General features: G+C 41.0%; 3 protein-coding genes and 1 long non-coding RNA gene across 16 annotated transcripts in view; 3 read left to right on the top strand and 1 right to left on the bottom strand.

Moving 5' to 3' along the window:
- xpo4 (exportin 4) overlaps window positions 1–3,144 on the top strand; it is a 46,454-nt gene extending 43,310 nt beyond the window's left edge. The window contains exon 22 of the mRNA XM_014174045.3: window positions 88–3,144. Coding sequence (XP_014029520.2) covers window positions 88–285 — 198 coding nt within the window. The 3' untranslated portion in view covers window positions 286–3,144. The remainder of the gene's footprint in view (window positions 1–87) is intronic.
- Window positions 3,145–3,855: 711 nt separating this feature from the next.
- Window positions 3,856–5,575, top strand: eef1akmt1 (EEF1A lysine methyltransferase 1). Of its 2 annotated transcripts, XM_014173970.3 has the most exons (5): window positions 3,856–4,041; window positions 4,190–4,383; window positions 4,503–4,585; window positions 4,691–4,980; window positions 5,138–5,575. In XM_014173970.3, the coding sequence occupies exons 2-5, from the start codon at window positions 4,237–4,239 to the stop codon at window positions 5,266–5,268; spliced, it is 651 nt and encodes a 216-aa protein (XP_014029445.1). In that variant the 5' UTR covers window positions 3,856–4,041; window positions 4,190–4,236; the 3' UTR covers window positions 5,269–5,575.
- Window positions 5,576–7,142: 1,567 nt separating this feature from the next.
- The window catches only part of ift88 (intraflagellar transport 88 homolog), a 30,152-nt gene continuing 20,626 nt past the window's right edge, over window positions 7,143–16,668 (bottom strand). For 10 of the 11 annotated variants that reach the window (XM_014173975.2, XM_014173978.2, XM_014173977.2 and 7 more), the window contains 2 exons: window positions 16,257–16,370; window positions 7,147–7,368 (listed from right to left, as the gene is read on the bottom strand). In XM_014173975.2, coding sequence (XP_014029450.1) covers window positions 7,247–7,368; window positions 16,257–16,370 — 236 coding nt within the window. In that variant the 3' untranslated portion in view covers window positions 7,147–7,246. Of the gene's footprint in view, window positions 7,369–16,256; window positions 16,371–16,668 lie in introns of all 11 variants that reach the window. The other variant, NM_001173761.1, reaches the window with a different exon arrangement.
- Window positions 9,650–14,016, top strand: LOC106586594 (uncharacterized). Of its 2 annotated transcripts, XR_006761951.2 has the most exons (6): window positions 9,650–9,945; window positions 11,233–11,323; window positions 12,240–12,378; window positions 13,465–13,591; window positions 13,676–13,794; window positions 13,885–14,016. It is a non-coding gene; the product is annotated as an uncharacterized LOC106586594 (long non-coding RNA). The 2 variants fall into 2 exon arrangements; XR_006761950.2 differs by having other exon boundaries at window positions 9,650–11,323.

The following is a 16,668-nucleotide window of genomic DNA, read 5'->3' as shown; positions in this document are numbered from 1 at the left end:
CTTAGATCACCATCATCAAAAGACTATGTGGACATTGTACCTCCTGTCGTCCTCATATGATGACGTAATTCCCTATCCTCTCTCCAGGCGGAGTACAAGGAGCTGGTGGAGTCTCTGCTCGCCACCCAGCGAGACGTCGTCATCTTCCAGCGACTGGCCGACGCCTTTAACAAGCTGACAGCCAGCAGCACGCCCCCGAGCATGGACCGCAAGCAGAAGGTGGACTTCCTCAAGAGCCTAGAGGAGTTTGTGTCCAACGTAGGTGGGCTGCTCTGTGTCAAATAACCACTAGCCCCCAAACTCCCCTCCTCCCTAGCACCTATTTCTATGTCCAACCCGCTCACAGACGATCTACCTTGACCACGCCAAACCATGAAACAGAGACCGACAGAGCTGAGGAGCTGCACTGTTAGACTGTGACAAAAAGGGGGAAGGTTGAGACACTGAAGGGAGCAGGGGTGTGGACTGGACTATGGTGTCGTTTGGGCAGGTTTCCACGCCTGCTCCTCCCCCATCCCCTCCTTTTTCATCAGAGGCCCCCAGCGCACACATACAGTGGGGGAGGGGGGATCAGAGAGGGATGGACTCATCCCCTCAGCCAATCATTTTTTTGAGTTTGCCAGTGGGAGGGTTGGGATGAACATAACAGGAGGAGGTGCCAATCTGTTCTGAGAACGCTATGCCTCTCCCTCTCTCCCTGCCTCTACACCCCCCCCCAAGAGTGCCTTTGTTTTCTTGTTTGTGTTGTGTGTCGACTCCAGTGTGGCCAAGCTTAGACGTGTCTTACATACAGCAACGACTGTGCCTGTCACATACCAAGAACACGGTGGAAGCACACACACACAGATCTCCATGACAACGAGAGGCTCGATCCCGCCACCTTCGGGCTGCTGAATCTGTTAAATGGGAGGGCCGATGACAAAAAACAAATCACATCATGTTCATCAAGGGTGTATATATGTTTTAAAAAAGTGGGGAAAATATATGTTTAAAACAATGACTGAAAAGTTTTATAAGATAGATGGCAGAGAAGCTGCATTTTTATGGTTATGATGAGTTCACTTTAAGAAAGAGGGTGAATTTGAAAACGTTTTATTAGATTTCTTTATCATTCTGGATTGTAGTTCTATTCTCTGCCACCCTCTGTCTCCCTAGAACCATTTCAGTCCTGACTGCCCACAGCCAAGACACAGACAATTATTGGAGGCCTTAGGCCCTTAGGAAGGTTGGGCCCCTGAAGTTTAGCATACTCTCTCTAGTTGTATTTTTCTATGTCACAGCCACTCTTTCCACTTCAAAACACACTGGATGGAAGTTCAAGTCCCTATAACTGAAGCAATAATGAACCAAAAAAGGAACATAGTGCCTTCAAAAAGTTTTCAGACCCCTTGACTTTTCACATTTTGTTAAGTTACAGCCTTATTCTAAAATGGATTAAACAAAACAATTTCCTCAGCAATCTACACACAATACCCCATAAAGTGCGAACATTTTTATTTTTTTATTTTTTAATGTTTGCTAATTTATTAAAAACTGTAAACAGATACCTTATTTACATAAGTATTCAGACCCTTTGCTATGAGACTCAAAATGGAGCTCAGGTGCATCCTGTTTCCATTGTTCATCCTTGAGATGTTTCTACAACTTGATTGGAGTCCACCTGTGGTAAATTCAATTGATTGGACATGATTTGGAAAGGCACACACCTGTCTATATCATTTTTTTTTTTTTTTAGTCATTTAGCAGACGCTCTTATCCAGAGCGACTTACAGTAGTGAATGCATACATTTCATACAATTTCATACATTTTTTTTTTTTGCTGGCCCCCCGTGGGAATCGAACCCACAACCCTGGCGTTGCAAACACCATGCTCTACCAACTGAGCTACAGGGAAGGTCCCACAGTTGACAGTGCATGTCTGAGCTGGCCGCCCGGCCAAACTGAGCAATCGGGGGTGAAGGGCATTACATTTTTTTGTAATTTGGTCAGGGAGGTGAACAAGAGGGAGGTGAACAAGAACCCAATGGTCACTCTGACAGAGCTCTAGAGTTCCTCTGTGGAGATGGGAGAACCTTCCACTCTGAGTTTGCCAAAAGGCACCTAAAGACTCTCAGACCATGAGAAACAAGATTCTCTGGTCTGATGAAACCAAGATTGAACTCTTTGGCCTGAATGCCAAGCATCATGTCTGGAGGAAACCTGGCACCATCCCTACGGTGAAGCACGGTGGTAGCAGCATCATGCTGTGGGGGTGTTTTTCAGCGGCAGAGACTGGGAGACTGGTAATGATCGAGGCAAAGATGAACGGAGAAAAATATAGAGGAATCATTGATGAAAACCTTGTCCAGAGTGCTCAGGACCTCAGACTGGGGTGAAGGTTCACCTTGCAACAGGACAACGCAGGAGTGGCTTCTGGACAAGTCTCTGAATGTACTTGAGAGGCCCAGCCAGAGCCCGGACTTGAACCCGATCGAACATCTCTTGAGAGACCTGAAAATAGCTGTGCAGCAACGCTCCCCATCCAACCTGACAGAGCTTGAGAAGATCTGCAGAGACGAATGGGAGATACTCCCCAAATACAGGTGTGCCAAGCTTGTAGTATTATACCCAAGAAGACTTGAAGCTGTAAATCGCTGTCAAAGGTGCTTCAACAAAGTACTTTATTAAAGGGTCTGAAAACTAATGTAAATGTGATATTTACATATTGTTTTTGTAAATTAGAAAAAATATTCTATAAACAAGTTTTTGCTTTGTCATTATGGGGTATTGTGTGTCAATTTGAGGGGGGACAATTTAATCCATTTTAGAATAAGGCTGTAATTTAACAATGTTGAAATAGTCAAGGTGTCTGTATACTTTCTGAAGGCACTGTAACCACTTTGTTTTAACCATGCATTTGAGACTGACTCACTGCCCTTCCTCTGTTTTGAGCACAACCCTGGTTATTTTGGAATGCCTGAATGAATTGTATTGAAATGTAAAAGTGTACATAAACGTATTATGTAAAATACTTAGTTTTTCCTTTTCTGTTTACATTGTTTTCATTTTCGTCCATGTTATACAGAATATGGAAAAATTTCCATATCCCGTTTTGATCGTGGTTGTTGAAAACATAAAATCCAAAATAAAAATGGTTGAAATTAATGTAGAAATGATTTTAATGTATTTAATTATACAAATAATTTTGACTGTCATTCATGCACAGTAGTGATGGGAAGTGAGGCTTTTTTTTTTTTTAATAAATCTTTCATTTTGTTAATCGGCGAACGATGAACTGAACTCGAAAGAGCCATGATTCTATGGGTTTATGGGAGCTTTAATTTTTTATGGACGTGTAAACGTGTGCTTTAAACTATGTACATGTGTTGATTGCTAGGCGTACAAATAATATTTATTGATACATTTCAAACGAGGTCTAGTGGCCGCAACCAGACTAGATTGTAAACGACTCTTGACGGACTACATAGTTTGACTCCCATGAGGGTGATGAACTACAGCCCACCAAACGATTCGTTCTAGGGGTGGAGTTTGTTGAGCTGTGTCCATCTCATAACGTTCAATAATCAATTAATTGCAGTCATTCTTGCAGCATGCGATCAATTATCAGTTCTAAACATGTATTTTTATTCTCTATGCTAATGATCTATTTTTCTATGCGCATAGTCGGAGCACGTCTCTGAGCAGTTGATCCGAAGGAACGTGTATTTATCCTGCTGTAGGATTATATTCTACCTCGGTGTGTATGACATTGCAGCTAGCATAAACAGGTTAAACGAACGATTACAATGAACGAGTCGCTCAGAAAATTGAATCATGAATCTCGAGTCAGTAAAAAGAGTTGTTCAAAAAGAACGAATCGTTCGCTAAAAGCATATCACTACTGCGCAGCCTGAGAAAATCGCTCATGTAGAATACCATATGTCCTTCCTCGGACACTGTAACTGTATTGTATGTTATTATTGCTTGACACGTGTTGTAAGCGATTAATCAGTAGCGACAGTTAATATTTATTTTCAGAAACCAGCAACACACCACGCAAAGGTACTATACTATTTTACAGTAGGCAAATATGTCGGTCTTGCACGTTCTGGCTAACTAGCTAGCATTGCTGTTTTCTTTAGTAACAACACACTGACGCTAACTAGCTACGGTAGCTAAGTTACAGTTCACTAACTAGCGTTCCAATTAGTGTTAAGTGTAGGTGGCTGCCATCGACCTTCCAGCAAGTTTGAAGCCATGAGTGACAGCGACGACGATATCCCTCAGCTGTCGGCGGCCACCCTGGCTGCCCTGCAGGAGTTTTACACAGAGGAGAGAGACGGGCTTGTGCAGAGCACAGCACCAGTGGACAAGTACTCGGTGGGGGCGGTGGAAGAGGACTGGGTATGTTGACCGTGATGTTAGATAACTTTATCAGCTGGTCTACTGGCTATTCTCCCTCCACTTCCCTCTATTGCTACATTATGGCTGTATTTACATTGCTTGATATATCTGTCCATCAGCGTATGAGCCAATTCTGGTACAGCGATGAGACAGCAACACGGCTAGTTGAAGAGGTTATTCACGAAGCTGGGAAAGGTGGCAGGTGAGGGGGATATGTACTATGCATCTACACAGTCAGGTGTCTGCCATGGCTGGGGTGTAATTCACTACAGACTGCCCTTCTAAAGCTTGTGATGTTACTTTCCAGGATAGCCTGTCTGAGCGCACCCAGTGTGTACCAGAAGCTGAAGCAGGGGGTGGTGGAAGGCTCTGACGGCGTGTCGGCTGTGGTTCTAGAGTACGACCGCCGTTTCGCCACCTACGGCCAAGAGTTCATCTTCTATGACTACAACGAGCCCCTTGCTCTCCCAGAGGATGTAGCCCCACAGAGTTTCGACTTTGTCCTAGCTGACCCCCCCTACCTGTCTGAGGAGTGCCTCAATAAGGTCGCCCAGACTGTGAAGTACCTGGCTAAGGGCAAGGTGCTGCTCTGCACAGGTGAGCCTCACATTGCTGTGTCTGTCCTCGGGCTTGTGCCCTTCTCCATACCGCACACAACACTGAATACGGGCATTCTTACACATACCAGAATGACATGCCGCTCTCTGCAGCTTTTAAAAAAATCTAATATCCTTTGTTTTATCTACTACTTCAGGAGCCATCATGGAGGAGCATGCAGAGAATTTGATGGGTCTGAAGATATGCAGCTTCCTGCCTAAACACAACAAAAACCTGGCCAACGAGTTCCGCTGTTTCACTAACTACCCCTCAAACCTCATGTCCTGAGGCTCTTACAACCCTTCATGTATGGCCTTATTGACTATTGATGTCTGACGTCCATCAATGCCTCAGTTCTGACTTGACCGATGTCTGTGATAGTCGCAAGGAAGGCTCATCTTGTTGGGCAATTTCTATTGCCTGTCAGACAAGGTTTCATTTTGGGGACCAATGGTATCGGACTCTGGAGGTTGTTTTTAAAATGATTTCTTATCCCATAACATAATTATGAAGTGAATAATGGTATTCATATTTGACTTCAGTGTAAATAATATTTCATTTACACAGAAAATAAATGTCTAAACGGTTGTAAAAATCTGTTGGATTTCATTTGCAGGACCTGGGAACATGCTTAGAGTATCATGTAATACCAGCAGTGTCAATTAGTATATTAGTGTGTTGAAATCCTCCTGGGTTCAAAACTACTGCTGCTTACACAGCCAACCATGCATTTTCATACATATTACACAGCCCTTTTCTACAGGCTTGCTGCCCGTGGATAGTTTATGTTCTTGTCATTGGAGCAGAGACTGCTCTCTTCAAACTCGGATGCACAGAGCAGCACCCAGTCTTTCTCCAGCAGGAGAACATGGGTGGACCCCATGGCCACAGATACATAGCGCTATGCATGAGTAGCCCCCCCCCCCCCCCCCCGACGCGGTACTGGTCATTCTTGACACATTCACCATTTTTGCCCAATTTGTTTTCTTAATGGTGCTGAAGACACTACTGTATACCGAACAAAAATAAATGCAACATGTAAAGTGTTGGTCCCATATCAAGAAACATGATCATTACACACATGCACCTTGTGCTGGGGACACTAAAATGTGGTTGCCACAGATGTTTCAAGTTGAGGGAGCATGCAATTGGCATGCTGACAGCAGGAATGTCCACCATAGCTCTTGCCAGTTAATTGGATGTTAATTTCTCTACCATAAGCCTCCGACCTCAACCAAATTGAGATGGTTTGGGATGAGTCGGACCGCAGAGTGAAGGAAAAGCCGCCAACAAGTGCTCAGCATATGTGGGGACTCTTAAGACTGTTGGAAAAGCATTCCAGGTAAAGCTGGTTGAAAGAATGCCAAGAGTGTGCAAAGCCGTCAAGGCAAAAGGTGGCTATTTGAAGAATCTAAAATATATTTTGAATTGTTTAACACTTTTTTGGTTACTACATGACTCCATGTGTTATTTCATAGTTTTGATGTCTTCACTATTATTCTACAATGTAGAAAATAGTAAAAATAAAGAAACCCTTGAAAGAGTAAGTTTTCAAACTTTAGACCGGCAGTGTATAATTTTTTTAATTAAACATTGTCAGGAGGTGTTGAAGCAACCCTACTTCCCTACTATGCCACTTCCTCATTATTGGGCCCATACCTGGTGCGAACTTGGGACCTCTGCCTTGCTAGCACACGTGACCGCACTCCTGAAGCATCTTACCAAGTGGGGACACCAGGCTGAGGGGTAAGTTTCACACATCCCCATGTGCTATACATCCACAATTAACAAGGGCAAAATGTATGGTGAAAAAACATTTTATAATTTTCAAGTCATTTGAAAATAGTTCACAAGACAAATCAGAGAGATACATGTGCTTATTTACCTCAATCAGCACACAGCATTTGCCTGTAGCAAATTACAATAAATATTGCATTGCAAAAAATATAAACATCTGTAGCCTATAAAGTATTCATTTAAATGAAGAGCCTCTAAATTGTGTTAACTGTATTACTATCTTGAAGGTAGCATAGAGTTAATGACAATGGAATTTCCACAAAGTTTCCAGTTGATAAACGCATCCAGACACACATATGGGAAAATAATCATCTCCGTTTACGCCATAGGTTTGTCTGAATGTATAAGGGAGGCTCGAGTCAAACTCAGTTTCCATTTGTAAATATACTTTTTTTATTTTTTTAAGAACACCCAACTCATTTAATCTTCAAGGAAGAGGGGAGGAGAAAAGCAGGGGAACTGCAGCTGGCTACTCCGGTAGTAGGTCATCTCCCAGCTCTTCATCAGCAAAGTCATCATCTTCATTGCGCTTCTTAGCTGCAGTCTTTGGTCTCTCCATCGGAGCCCCCAGTGGATCCACGTAGGAGGCATCTACACACAGGGACATATGTGGTTACTATACATTATTATATTGCACACATGGGACAAAGGTGTACCACACTCCCTGCAGATACGGTGTTCCACATTGACACCCACACTAGAACCCCACTGTAATGAAAAGTATGAACTGTCGTAGCAGCACACTCCAAATATTGTAAGGGGAACAACACCAATCCCCTGAAGAGTAATGTTAGGAAAGAGAGGTGGGGTGAGTGACTTCATGAAGATACCAGAGTGCCAAGTCTAGGTCCAAAAGGCTCCAGCTTCTACCCCCAAGCCATAAGACAGCTGAACAGTTAATCAAATGGCTACCCGGACTATGCATTAACAATGCTGCTACTCGCTGTTTATCATCTATGCATAGTCACTTTACTCTTACCTACATGTACAAATTACCTGTACTCCCGCACATTGACTCGGTACCGGTACCCCCTGTATAGAACCTCGTTATTGTTACTTTTTTTTTGTTGTAAATAATTGATTAACTTATTTTCGTAAAACTGAATTGTTGGTTAAGAGCTTGTAAGTAAGCATTTCACGCTAAGGTCTACACCTATTTTATTCGGCGCATGTGACAAATAACATTTGATTTGAGCTGTGTTAGTGCTGATGAAGAGGTAGAGAGGGTGGTCTATGGTCCACTGCCTATAGACAGTGGATGGTATACTGCTTCTCTCTATTAGGTCTGTTTAGTCCAGGCCTCTGTCATGCATCATTCCACTAGAGGGAGTCCTTTAGACACCTCAGAACAGATTGGAGAGAATGACGCACTGAAAGAATCACATACTTCATTTTCATTTCAACCACTTGATTTACTAAGTGCTTCGCTAAAGATTGATGTTAAGAAAAAATCCTTCTGACTTAGATATTTACCATACAACTTCCAAATGATTTTTCCTTTCCAAAGTTTTAGAATCCCTGGCCAACTCTCAGCTTTTAAAACATTTAAAAACGTTTCACACTCTTCTTAATTGCTAGGTAAAGCCCCACCTTATCTCAAGCTCACTAGTCATCATAGCAGCACACGCTCCAGCAGGTATATTCACTGGTCACCCCCAAAGCCAATTCCTCCTTTGGCTGCCTTTCCTTCCAGTTCTCTGCTGCCAATGATTGGAACAAATTGCAAAAATCACTGTAGCTGGAGACTCATATCTCCCTCACTAACTTTAAGCACCAGCTGTCAGAGCAGCTCACAGATCACTGCACCTGTACATAGCCCATCTGTAAATAGCCCATCCAACTACCTCATCCCCATACTGTTATTTATTTTTGCTCCTTTGCACCCCAGTATCTCTACTTGCACATTCATATTCTGCACATCTATCACTAGTTTTTAATTACTAAATTGTAATTATTTTGCCACTATGGCCTATTTATTGCCTTTATAACCTCCATTATCTTACCTCGTTTGCACACACTGTATATGTATATATACTTTTTTCTATTGTGTTATTGACTGTATGTTTGTTTATTCCATGTGTAACTGTGTTGTTGTTTGTCGCACTGCTTTGCTTTATCTTGGCCAGGTCGCAGTTGTAAATGAGAACTTGCTCTCAACTAGCCTAACTGGTTAAATAAAGGTGAAATAAATAAATAAATGAACAGTCTGGTTTTAGACCTGGGAACAGCACAGTTTTAGATGTGTGAAATGTGCTTAGATCATAAAAATGATATGTTAAAACGTGTAATATTCATCTGTATGCCGACGACATTGTTATGTATGCCATTGGCCCAACTGTATACCAGGCGTTGTTAGAGATGCAATCGGACTTTGCTGCGTTACAGAAAGCCCCGGTTGGTTTAAAACTTGTACTTAATGTGGGCAAGATTAAATATATGGTCTCTCATATTCGCAAAACATTTTCAGATGGACTACATATATATATTCATTGAATGGTTCTCCCATCGATCGGGTTCCCGCCTAAAAATATCTAGGCATTTGGATTGACAAGGATTTAACATTTAAAAAGCAAACTGATGAGCTAGTTAAAAAGTAAAGGCTTCTTTTTTCTTTCTTTTTTTAACTAGATCTTGCCTCTCCCTAAACAGCAAGAAGCAGATTGTACAGTCACCTTTCCTGCCAGTTCTTGACTATGGTGACACCATTTACCAGATTGCAGCAGCAACTACTCTTAAAGAGCGACAGAATACACTGATTGACATGTGTGTTTTTCTGTTGCTCATTAGAAAAACGAGATTTCAGTCTTGGAGGTGTTTCCTGGCCGATTACGCGTTTGGTTAATGATGTTTGCCCCCAATGAGACACTGTAGACACGGAAGCCTATTTCACTTCCTCAAAATAGCCAGAATGAATCTTAGAACTCAAGAAATCTGTCATTTTTATGTTTTTGCCAAGGATGTTTTAGTTGTGCAATTTAACATCTAACTAAAAGGTGTTGGGTGCAGTATTTCTTAAGTAAAAAACATGTGCAACGTGCTGTCTTATGTAAACAAAGTCGGAGCTGCTGGGCCGGTCTGTCTCATTGTCTATACTATTGGATAGAGCGCAATCACCGCAGCAGTTCACCCCATATTAGTGGGTAAATTGACATTGTCAAATCAACCGAGGTAAAGACAGTTTCAAGTTGGATATTCAACGGATATTCGCGCTTTCAAACCTCAATAGCTTTCAAATCACTTGAGCCACGGACTCCAAATAAGTGTCATGATGTTGGAAAAATTGCGCACAACACTGCACAGGTCTTATTTTCACGATTTGGACATGAATTCACTTTCCAAAGCTAATAAACATGTGGAAATGTGAGCAGCATTATGTATTCCTAGTTGAATTAGTTAGGGAGCGTAAACAAAGTACAAACTTTTTTTACATTCGAATTTCAATAGCTCATTGGTCATGTGACCTACTTGACTCATACAAGGTCCAGAATGTCCAATGGCTACCCTTCTATATTGAACACCATTTAGTTTGTCCATTTTCATCTCAAGATTTTATATGAATTTTTCCAAATGTAAAATTTCAATCGCTCCTTGGTAATGTGACCTAGTGACTACAAACAAGGTTCAGTATGTCCACTGACTACCCTTCTATATTGCACACCCTTTAGTTAGTCCATTAACGTCTGACAAAAATGTCTCAACATTTAGAATTTCAATAGCTCCTTGGTCATGTGACCTACTGACCTCAAACAAGGTTCAGAATGTCCACTGACTATACCTTCATATTGCTCACTCTGATGTTTGTCTACTTTCATATCATGCTATTAGACTTAAATCTAAGCTTTGCAGGCCTTCATTTCACATGGGTGTTAACTTAAAAAATAAAAAATGTAACAAATGTTCCAGCCTCGCAATAACTCTCTCTTACATGGACACTGAAAAGATCCCCAAATGGCTGTATGTGGTATGGATCAGGGACAGGAGAGGTGTTCGAACAGAGGTGCTTAAAGGAAGGCACACAAGTAGGCCCCGTGAAAAACTGTTTCATATGCTCTTTTTAATCACAGTAATAGGCAGTGATTTGTCAGTCAGAGTGAGCTTGATAAGGTGAAAGAATCCTTTTCATATACTGTACATTAAGACAAATCCTTCTACGTTGAGTATTAGAACACAGTTTCCATAACCTGATATTTGAGTACATTCACAACAAGTCACCTGCAGACAACTTACAAAATGCAATAGTGCATTTGAGGGTTGGTTTTTCTGATGAAAATAATTATTTGATGCATGGCCTACTATTTCTAACTGGAAGAATACATTCCTGTCTTTTGTGAGTAAAATCCTTTTTCCAAAATTGATTTAGGTACATTTTTGTGAAGAGGTATGAGGGTTGTGATATGGGTCATTTAATAGTAAAATCATTTAAGGGATCAATACATTTCTATATTGCTTCCCCAGTATCTGCATGAACCATCAGGCCAAGTGTTTTTGGTGACCCTGCTGGACAGAAAGAGAAGGAGGAATCGGAACACGCTGCATTCAAATTCAGGTCTTAGTTATTCCATTGTACTGGATCTAATATATATATATATATATATATTAGCCTTTTACATACATTCATAAGTGTAATAATTTTTTATGACATACTGTGAAAAACTCTTGGCTACTGGCTGTCACTTTCAGACATGCACAGAGCAGACTGAAAGGGGAAGGGTAGCTCTTGACTTGAACCACAGGGGTTCTCTGTAAAGAGAGAGTAATCCAAAAGGCACAGACACACCCATTGACCTGTATGTATTCTCTCCTGATTGGCTCTGTGGTGCACAGTCTGGCAGTCTGACTAAAGTGCCAGAGGTATGAGGAGAGACATCCTCCATTGTATTTATGGGAACAAATATTTCCTAACACTTTGGATCCTATTGGACAGTTAGAAGACACAATGCGTCAATGCATTTTTTTTTTACTAATTACTGTCCATGAATAACCTCAACCTTGTGGGTCTGAGGGTGTTTGGGCTAATAAAAGTGCCAACTCAATTCTACCAGTGAAGAGTCCCTCATGCCCCTATGAATGGGGACACGGGGCAATAGTTTTTTATCTAAAAAAAGCCCTTTTTTTACTGGAGTACACTAACCCCTAATTGGGGCTCTTTTCTTTACACATAGTAGCAGTTTACCAGATAAGACATCAAGAAGATCAAAAAGTAGATTGTTGTAAGGGTGTATTACGTCCTGTGCTGGCCACATTGTCATATCCATTCTGGATTCTGAGTGGTAAAATCAGATGAAAAATGCCTCTGTATGTGTATACATTTTCCGCCAAGACCGAACTGCCAAAGTGGGTGGAGTTGCAATCTACTGCAGAGTTCTGTCATGCTATCCAGGTCTGTGCCCAAACAGTTTGAGCTTCTACTTTTAAAAATCCACCTTTCCAGAAATAAGTCTCATTGTTTCCCCTTGTTACAGACCTCCCTCAGCTGCACCCTCGTCACCAAAGCCGCATATACTACCCACCACTGCGACCTGTATGCTCTCGTTGGCTGGCCCTGGCTTCATATTTGTCGCCAAACCCACTGGCTCCAGGTCATCTATAAGTCCTTGCTAGGTAAAGTCCCGCCTTATTTCAGTTCACTGGTCACCATAGCAGCACCCACCCCATCAGGTATATTTCATTAGTCACCCGCAAAGCCAATTCCTCCTTTGGTTGCCTTTCCTTCCAGTTCTTTGCTGCCAATGACTGGAACGAATTTCAAAAATCACTGAAGCTGGAGCCTCATATCTCCCTCACTATCTTTAAGCATCAGCTATCAGAGCAGCTTACTGCACCTGTACATAGCCCATCTGTAAATTATATATTTTTCGCTCCTTTGCACCCCAGTATCTCTACTTGCACATTCATCTTCTGCACATCTATCACTCCAGTGTTTATTTGCTAAATTGTAATTATTTCGCCACTACAGGCTATTTATTGCCTTACCTCCCTAATCTTACTTCATTTGCACACACTGTATATAGACTTTTCTATTGTTATTGACTGTACGTTTGTTTATTCCATGTGTAACTCTGCGTTGTTGTTTGTGTCACACTGCTTTGCTTTATCTTGGCCAGGTCGCAGTTGTAAATGAGAACTTGTTCTCAACTGGCTTACCTGGTTGAATAAAGGTGAAATAAAAAATTAAAGAAAAAAATAAATACTGTATGTGGGAATGTCTTATGTCCGTCCTACATGTAGTGTTGGTACATGGAATATTCCTCAACTGCCTACATCATAAATTGCTATTGCAAATAGAAGTATTATGTTCAACAACTGACATTTTGACAAACACACTTTGGTGCTTACAATTCATTCTCTATTGTCATGGATTTGGTGGGCACTGTCATCTGTGATATGACTTTCTTTAAGCACGTACTGATGAAACTGTCACTTAATATTTTTTTCTTAAAGTCTACAAACGCTCTACATTTATTCACTCTGTGATAGGGTTGGATCCTATATGCTACGTTTATTATTGTCCTGTAAATGGTTCAGTGCCTATAATTTAGGCTGTGTGTGGAATGGGGCATAAAGGACATTACCTCTACTACTAAATTACTACTAGATTATAGTGATAAGGAAAACAGCATACAAATTTGGCTTGTGTATTCATTTGCCTATAACTAATCAGAATTCCATTATGTTTACATTAAAAAGAGAATACTTCAAAATGAGAAGACCCTGCCATGGAAAAGACGACTGGGTGGACATAAAGTGGAAAGGAGAGGAAATAACTCACACCATGCAGCAGGACACCTTCAGCTGCGGGATCTTTGTAATGCAGGTTTGATAGTTATATTTTCAATAATGAATGGTTAGCTGTTATGTGACAATTAGGTCAAAAACTCTATTTTATTTTTTGGTGTAGATGGCCAAGGAAGTTGTACAGAACTTCCCCAACATCCCCTCCCAAAATGATATGGAACCTTCAAAAACACATGGAGCAACTGCGAAAAGAAATGGCTGAGGATATACTAAAAATGTCTGGTATGTAATGACATTTAATTCAAAGTAAATGTAAATTCTTATGCAGTTGTGTGGGACAGCCATATGTTCAGTTCATGCCTATGATTTCAGAGTTCAACAAAGCCAACAAGTGCTTCGTGTATGCCACTGATAAAGAACCTGGATGTGGCCCAAAGACTGACTGGGTTAGTAACTTTATTTAACATGTTTATAATCTTTTGATATCAGTGACGGCATGTAAGAAAATTTATGACGTAACACAATGGATGGCTAATTCGTTATACTGCATTGATATTATTTATAACGTGTTACGCTTTGTTTTGTTTTGGATTGAATGTTTTGCATGCCAACGGTGGTTCCATGTGCTGTGCCTAGGAATGAAGACAAAAGAGTTCAGAGTGAAGAACACAAACTGGAAGTGCAGTCTTTGTTGTTGAAAATGTCTGCTATACCCCATCCACACTGAAGAGGTTCTGAAATGTACATCAACCAGGGATAAAGAGGAAGTTAACACTGTGAAATGTTTCATACTTATTTTAAGTGTCTGTTGACATGTTGGAAAAGATTAAAGGTCTACAATTTGTTAAATTTGTCAATATTCATTTTTTATTCATTGATTTACTGGCCACCATTACTGTGGTAACATGTTCAGTATATGTATTGACCAGCAAACCCACTGCAGCCTACCTCACCAGCTCACTCTCCATCCCTGCTTTGGACAATTAACAGCATGACTCTGTACTTTGCCATTTTCCTTTATGGTTGATATTAACAACGAAAGGAGATTCTGTCTCTCTCCTATTGTGTACCGCTGTTAAATACTGTGGAAAAATAATAAAACAGGGAAAATAAGTACTTAGAACTACCAATTATTATAGATAAATATTAAAGAAAAGGGTAAACACTGGACTGAACGTCCTAATTGTCAAACTAATATTAATGTACCTCATAGAAGAGACATAACTAGAGGTTATGCAATATGGGTGTACATCCACTGCACGCTTCTTAGGTGTGTAATTGACATGACCAAGGAGCTATTGAAATTTAAAACTATGAAAAATGTACATTAAACCGTGTGATTTTACAGTACACAAACAAGAGTGTGCAACATAGAAGGGTACATTCTGCACCATGTTTGAGGTCATGACCAAGGAGCTATTGAAATTGTACATTTGGAAAAATTCATGTAAAATCATGTGAGATGAAAATGGACTAACTAAAGTGTGTGGAATGTGTAGGCCCACTGAGTACATTCTGAACCTTGTTTGAAGTCACATGACCAAGGAGCTATTGAAATTTTACATTTTGAAAAATTCATGTAAAAACGTGTGAGATGAAAATGGACAAACTAAAGGGTGTGCAATATAGAAGGGTAGTCAGTGGACATTCTGAACCTTGTTTGAGTCCAGTAGGTCATATGACCAATTGATTTTTTTTTTTTTTAAATAAATAATTTAAAATAGTGCGAGATGCAAATCGACAAAAAATAAATGTGTGCAATGTGTGTCTATGCCATCGGGTTAGCTAGAACCAGTTTTGAAAGTTTTAGGAGTAATGGTTAAATAGCTATTGAAATTTGAAAAATGTGATTTGTCACTATGTTGACAGTCCCTAACTGCTGTTGGTGGACGTAAGGAAAACTACAGGCGAATATCCGTCGAATATCCAACCTGAAACTGTCTTTACCTTGGTGTCAAATCAAAACTCAACCTTCATTTAACCGTTGTGATGCATGGATGTTCCAAACTCCGTTTTAGACGAGACTGACTTCATGACCAAAATGATCCTATTCAACTTTATAGTACATTTTGACATTACAATAACTGTTTGACTCCTATCGATGCCACATAGGCCATTTTCAAAGGGATGAATTGCTTTTTAAAGTCAGTTGCTCTTTAAACCTTTGTATGCCATCTACCATCGTGCTATATCACAGGTGACAATTTTAATACGCGTCACTGCATCCTGAAAAGGTTGGCTGGTCCTCATTAAAGTCCCTTAGATCACTTCACTATTCCCTTTTTGTTTACAAGCTCAACAACACAAGCTTCCGACTTACCTAACTTCATTGTTGAAGTATGAAAACATGAGTTACTAAACTCGTTCACAGGGTTGGTTAACTCCAGGTTCCTCGGGTCTCCACCGAATTAGGTAAATCTGCCTTCAGTTTGAATGTCCCTCATTTCTTGAATAACCTGCAGAACTCCCTGTGTCTTGATTCCCTGGTGCCATTACGGTAATTTAATTTTTTTTATTGGATGTTCGTGTAGATTTTTTCTTCCTAAGGGCACCATTGAAAATGAGACCCTGGTGTCAATGGGCTCCCCTGATGAAATAAAAGTGTAATAAAACATGATTTTGTTCACAAGGTGTTAAGATGGATCAGGAGCCTGAGATAGAGTTGTACAATTGAAAACAAAAAACCTACACTGCAAGTCTAAACGATTGAAAGTGGAGGGAGGGAGTGTGTGTGTGTGTCTCACCTATGTCTCGCTGGCTGCTGGCCTCGTAGGGTTCGTTGGAGCCAGGCAGTGCCCTCATCTTGGCGCTCAGCCTCTCCCCCTTGGCGCTGGTGCCATGGCTGCTGTGTCCACTGTCTGAGAACACAAACACAGGATTAACCTGCTTGCTTACTGTTGGGACCGGCCCCTTCATTACCCTGTATCTGCATGGTTCACATTTAGCAGTGATTGTTTATCCCTCTCTAACAGAGGGTAACAATGAGAGGCTGGTTAATACCAAACACACTCCTTTGTGTGTGTTTGAGAGAGAGAGAAGGAAAGAGAAGGAAAGAGATCGGCAGAATGTGTGTGTGACAGCTCTAGGCTCAGATGTCAGGTCCGTATGGCAGTCCAGAAAAGTGGGGGGACAGGCAAGAGACAACCACACTCCACA

The sequence above is a fragment of the Salmo salar genome, chromosome 25 (genome assembly GCF_965601325.2).
Source record: "Salmo salar chromosome 25, fSalSal1, whole genome shotgun sequence".
Classification (NCBI taxonomy): Eukaryota; Metazoa; Chordata; class Actinopteri; order Salmoniformes; family Salmonidae; genus Salmo; species Salmo salar.
The sequence above is the reverse complement of the archived record's forward strand: the minus strand, read 5'-3'. Positions and strand labels throughout refer to the sequence as shown.

Coding starts and splice junctions, on each gene's coding strand:
- eef1akmt1 (XM_014173970.3), top strand. CDS start 4,237: ATGAGTGACAGCGACGACGATATCCCTCAGCTGTCGGCGGCCACCCTG. Junction 4,586..4,690: donor GAAGCTGGGAAAGGTGGCAG/GTGAGGGGGATA, acceptor GTTACTTTCCAG/GATAGCCTGTCTGAGCGCAC. Junction 4,981..5,137: donor CAAGGTGCTGCTCTGCACAG/GTGAGCCTCACA, acceptor CTACTACTTCAG/GAGCCATCATGGAGGAGCAT.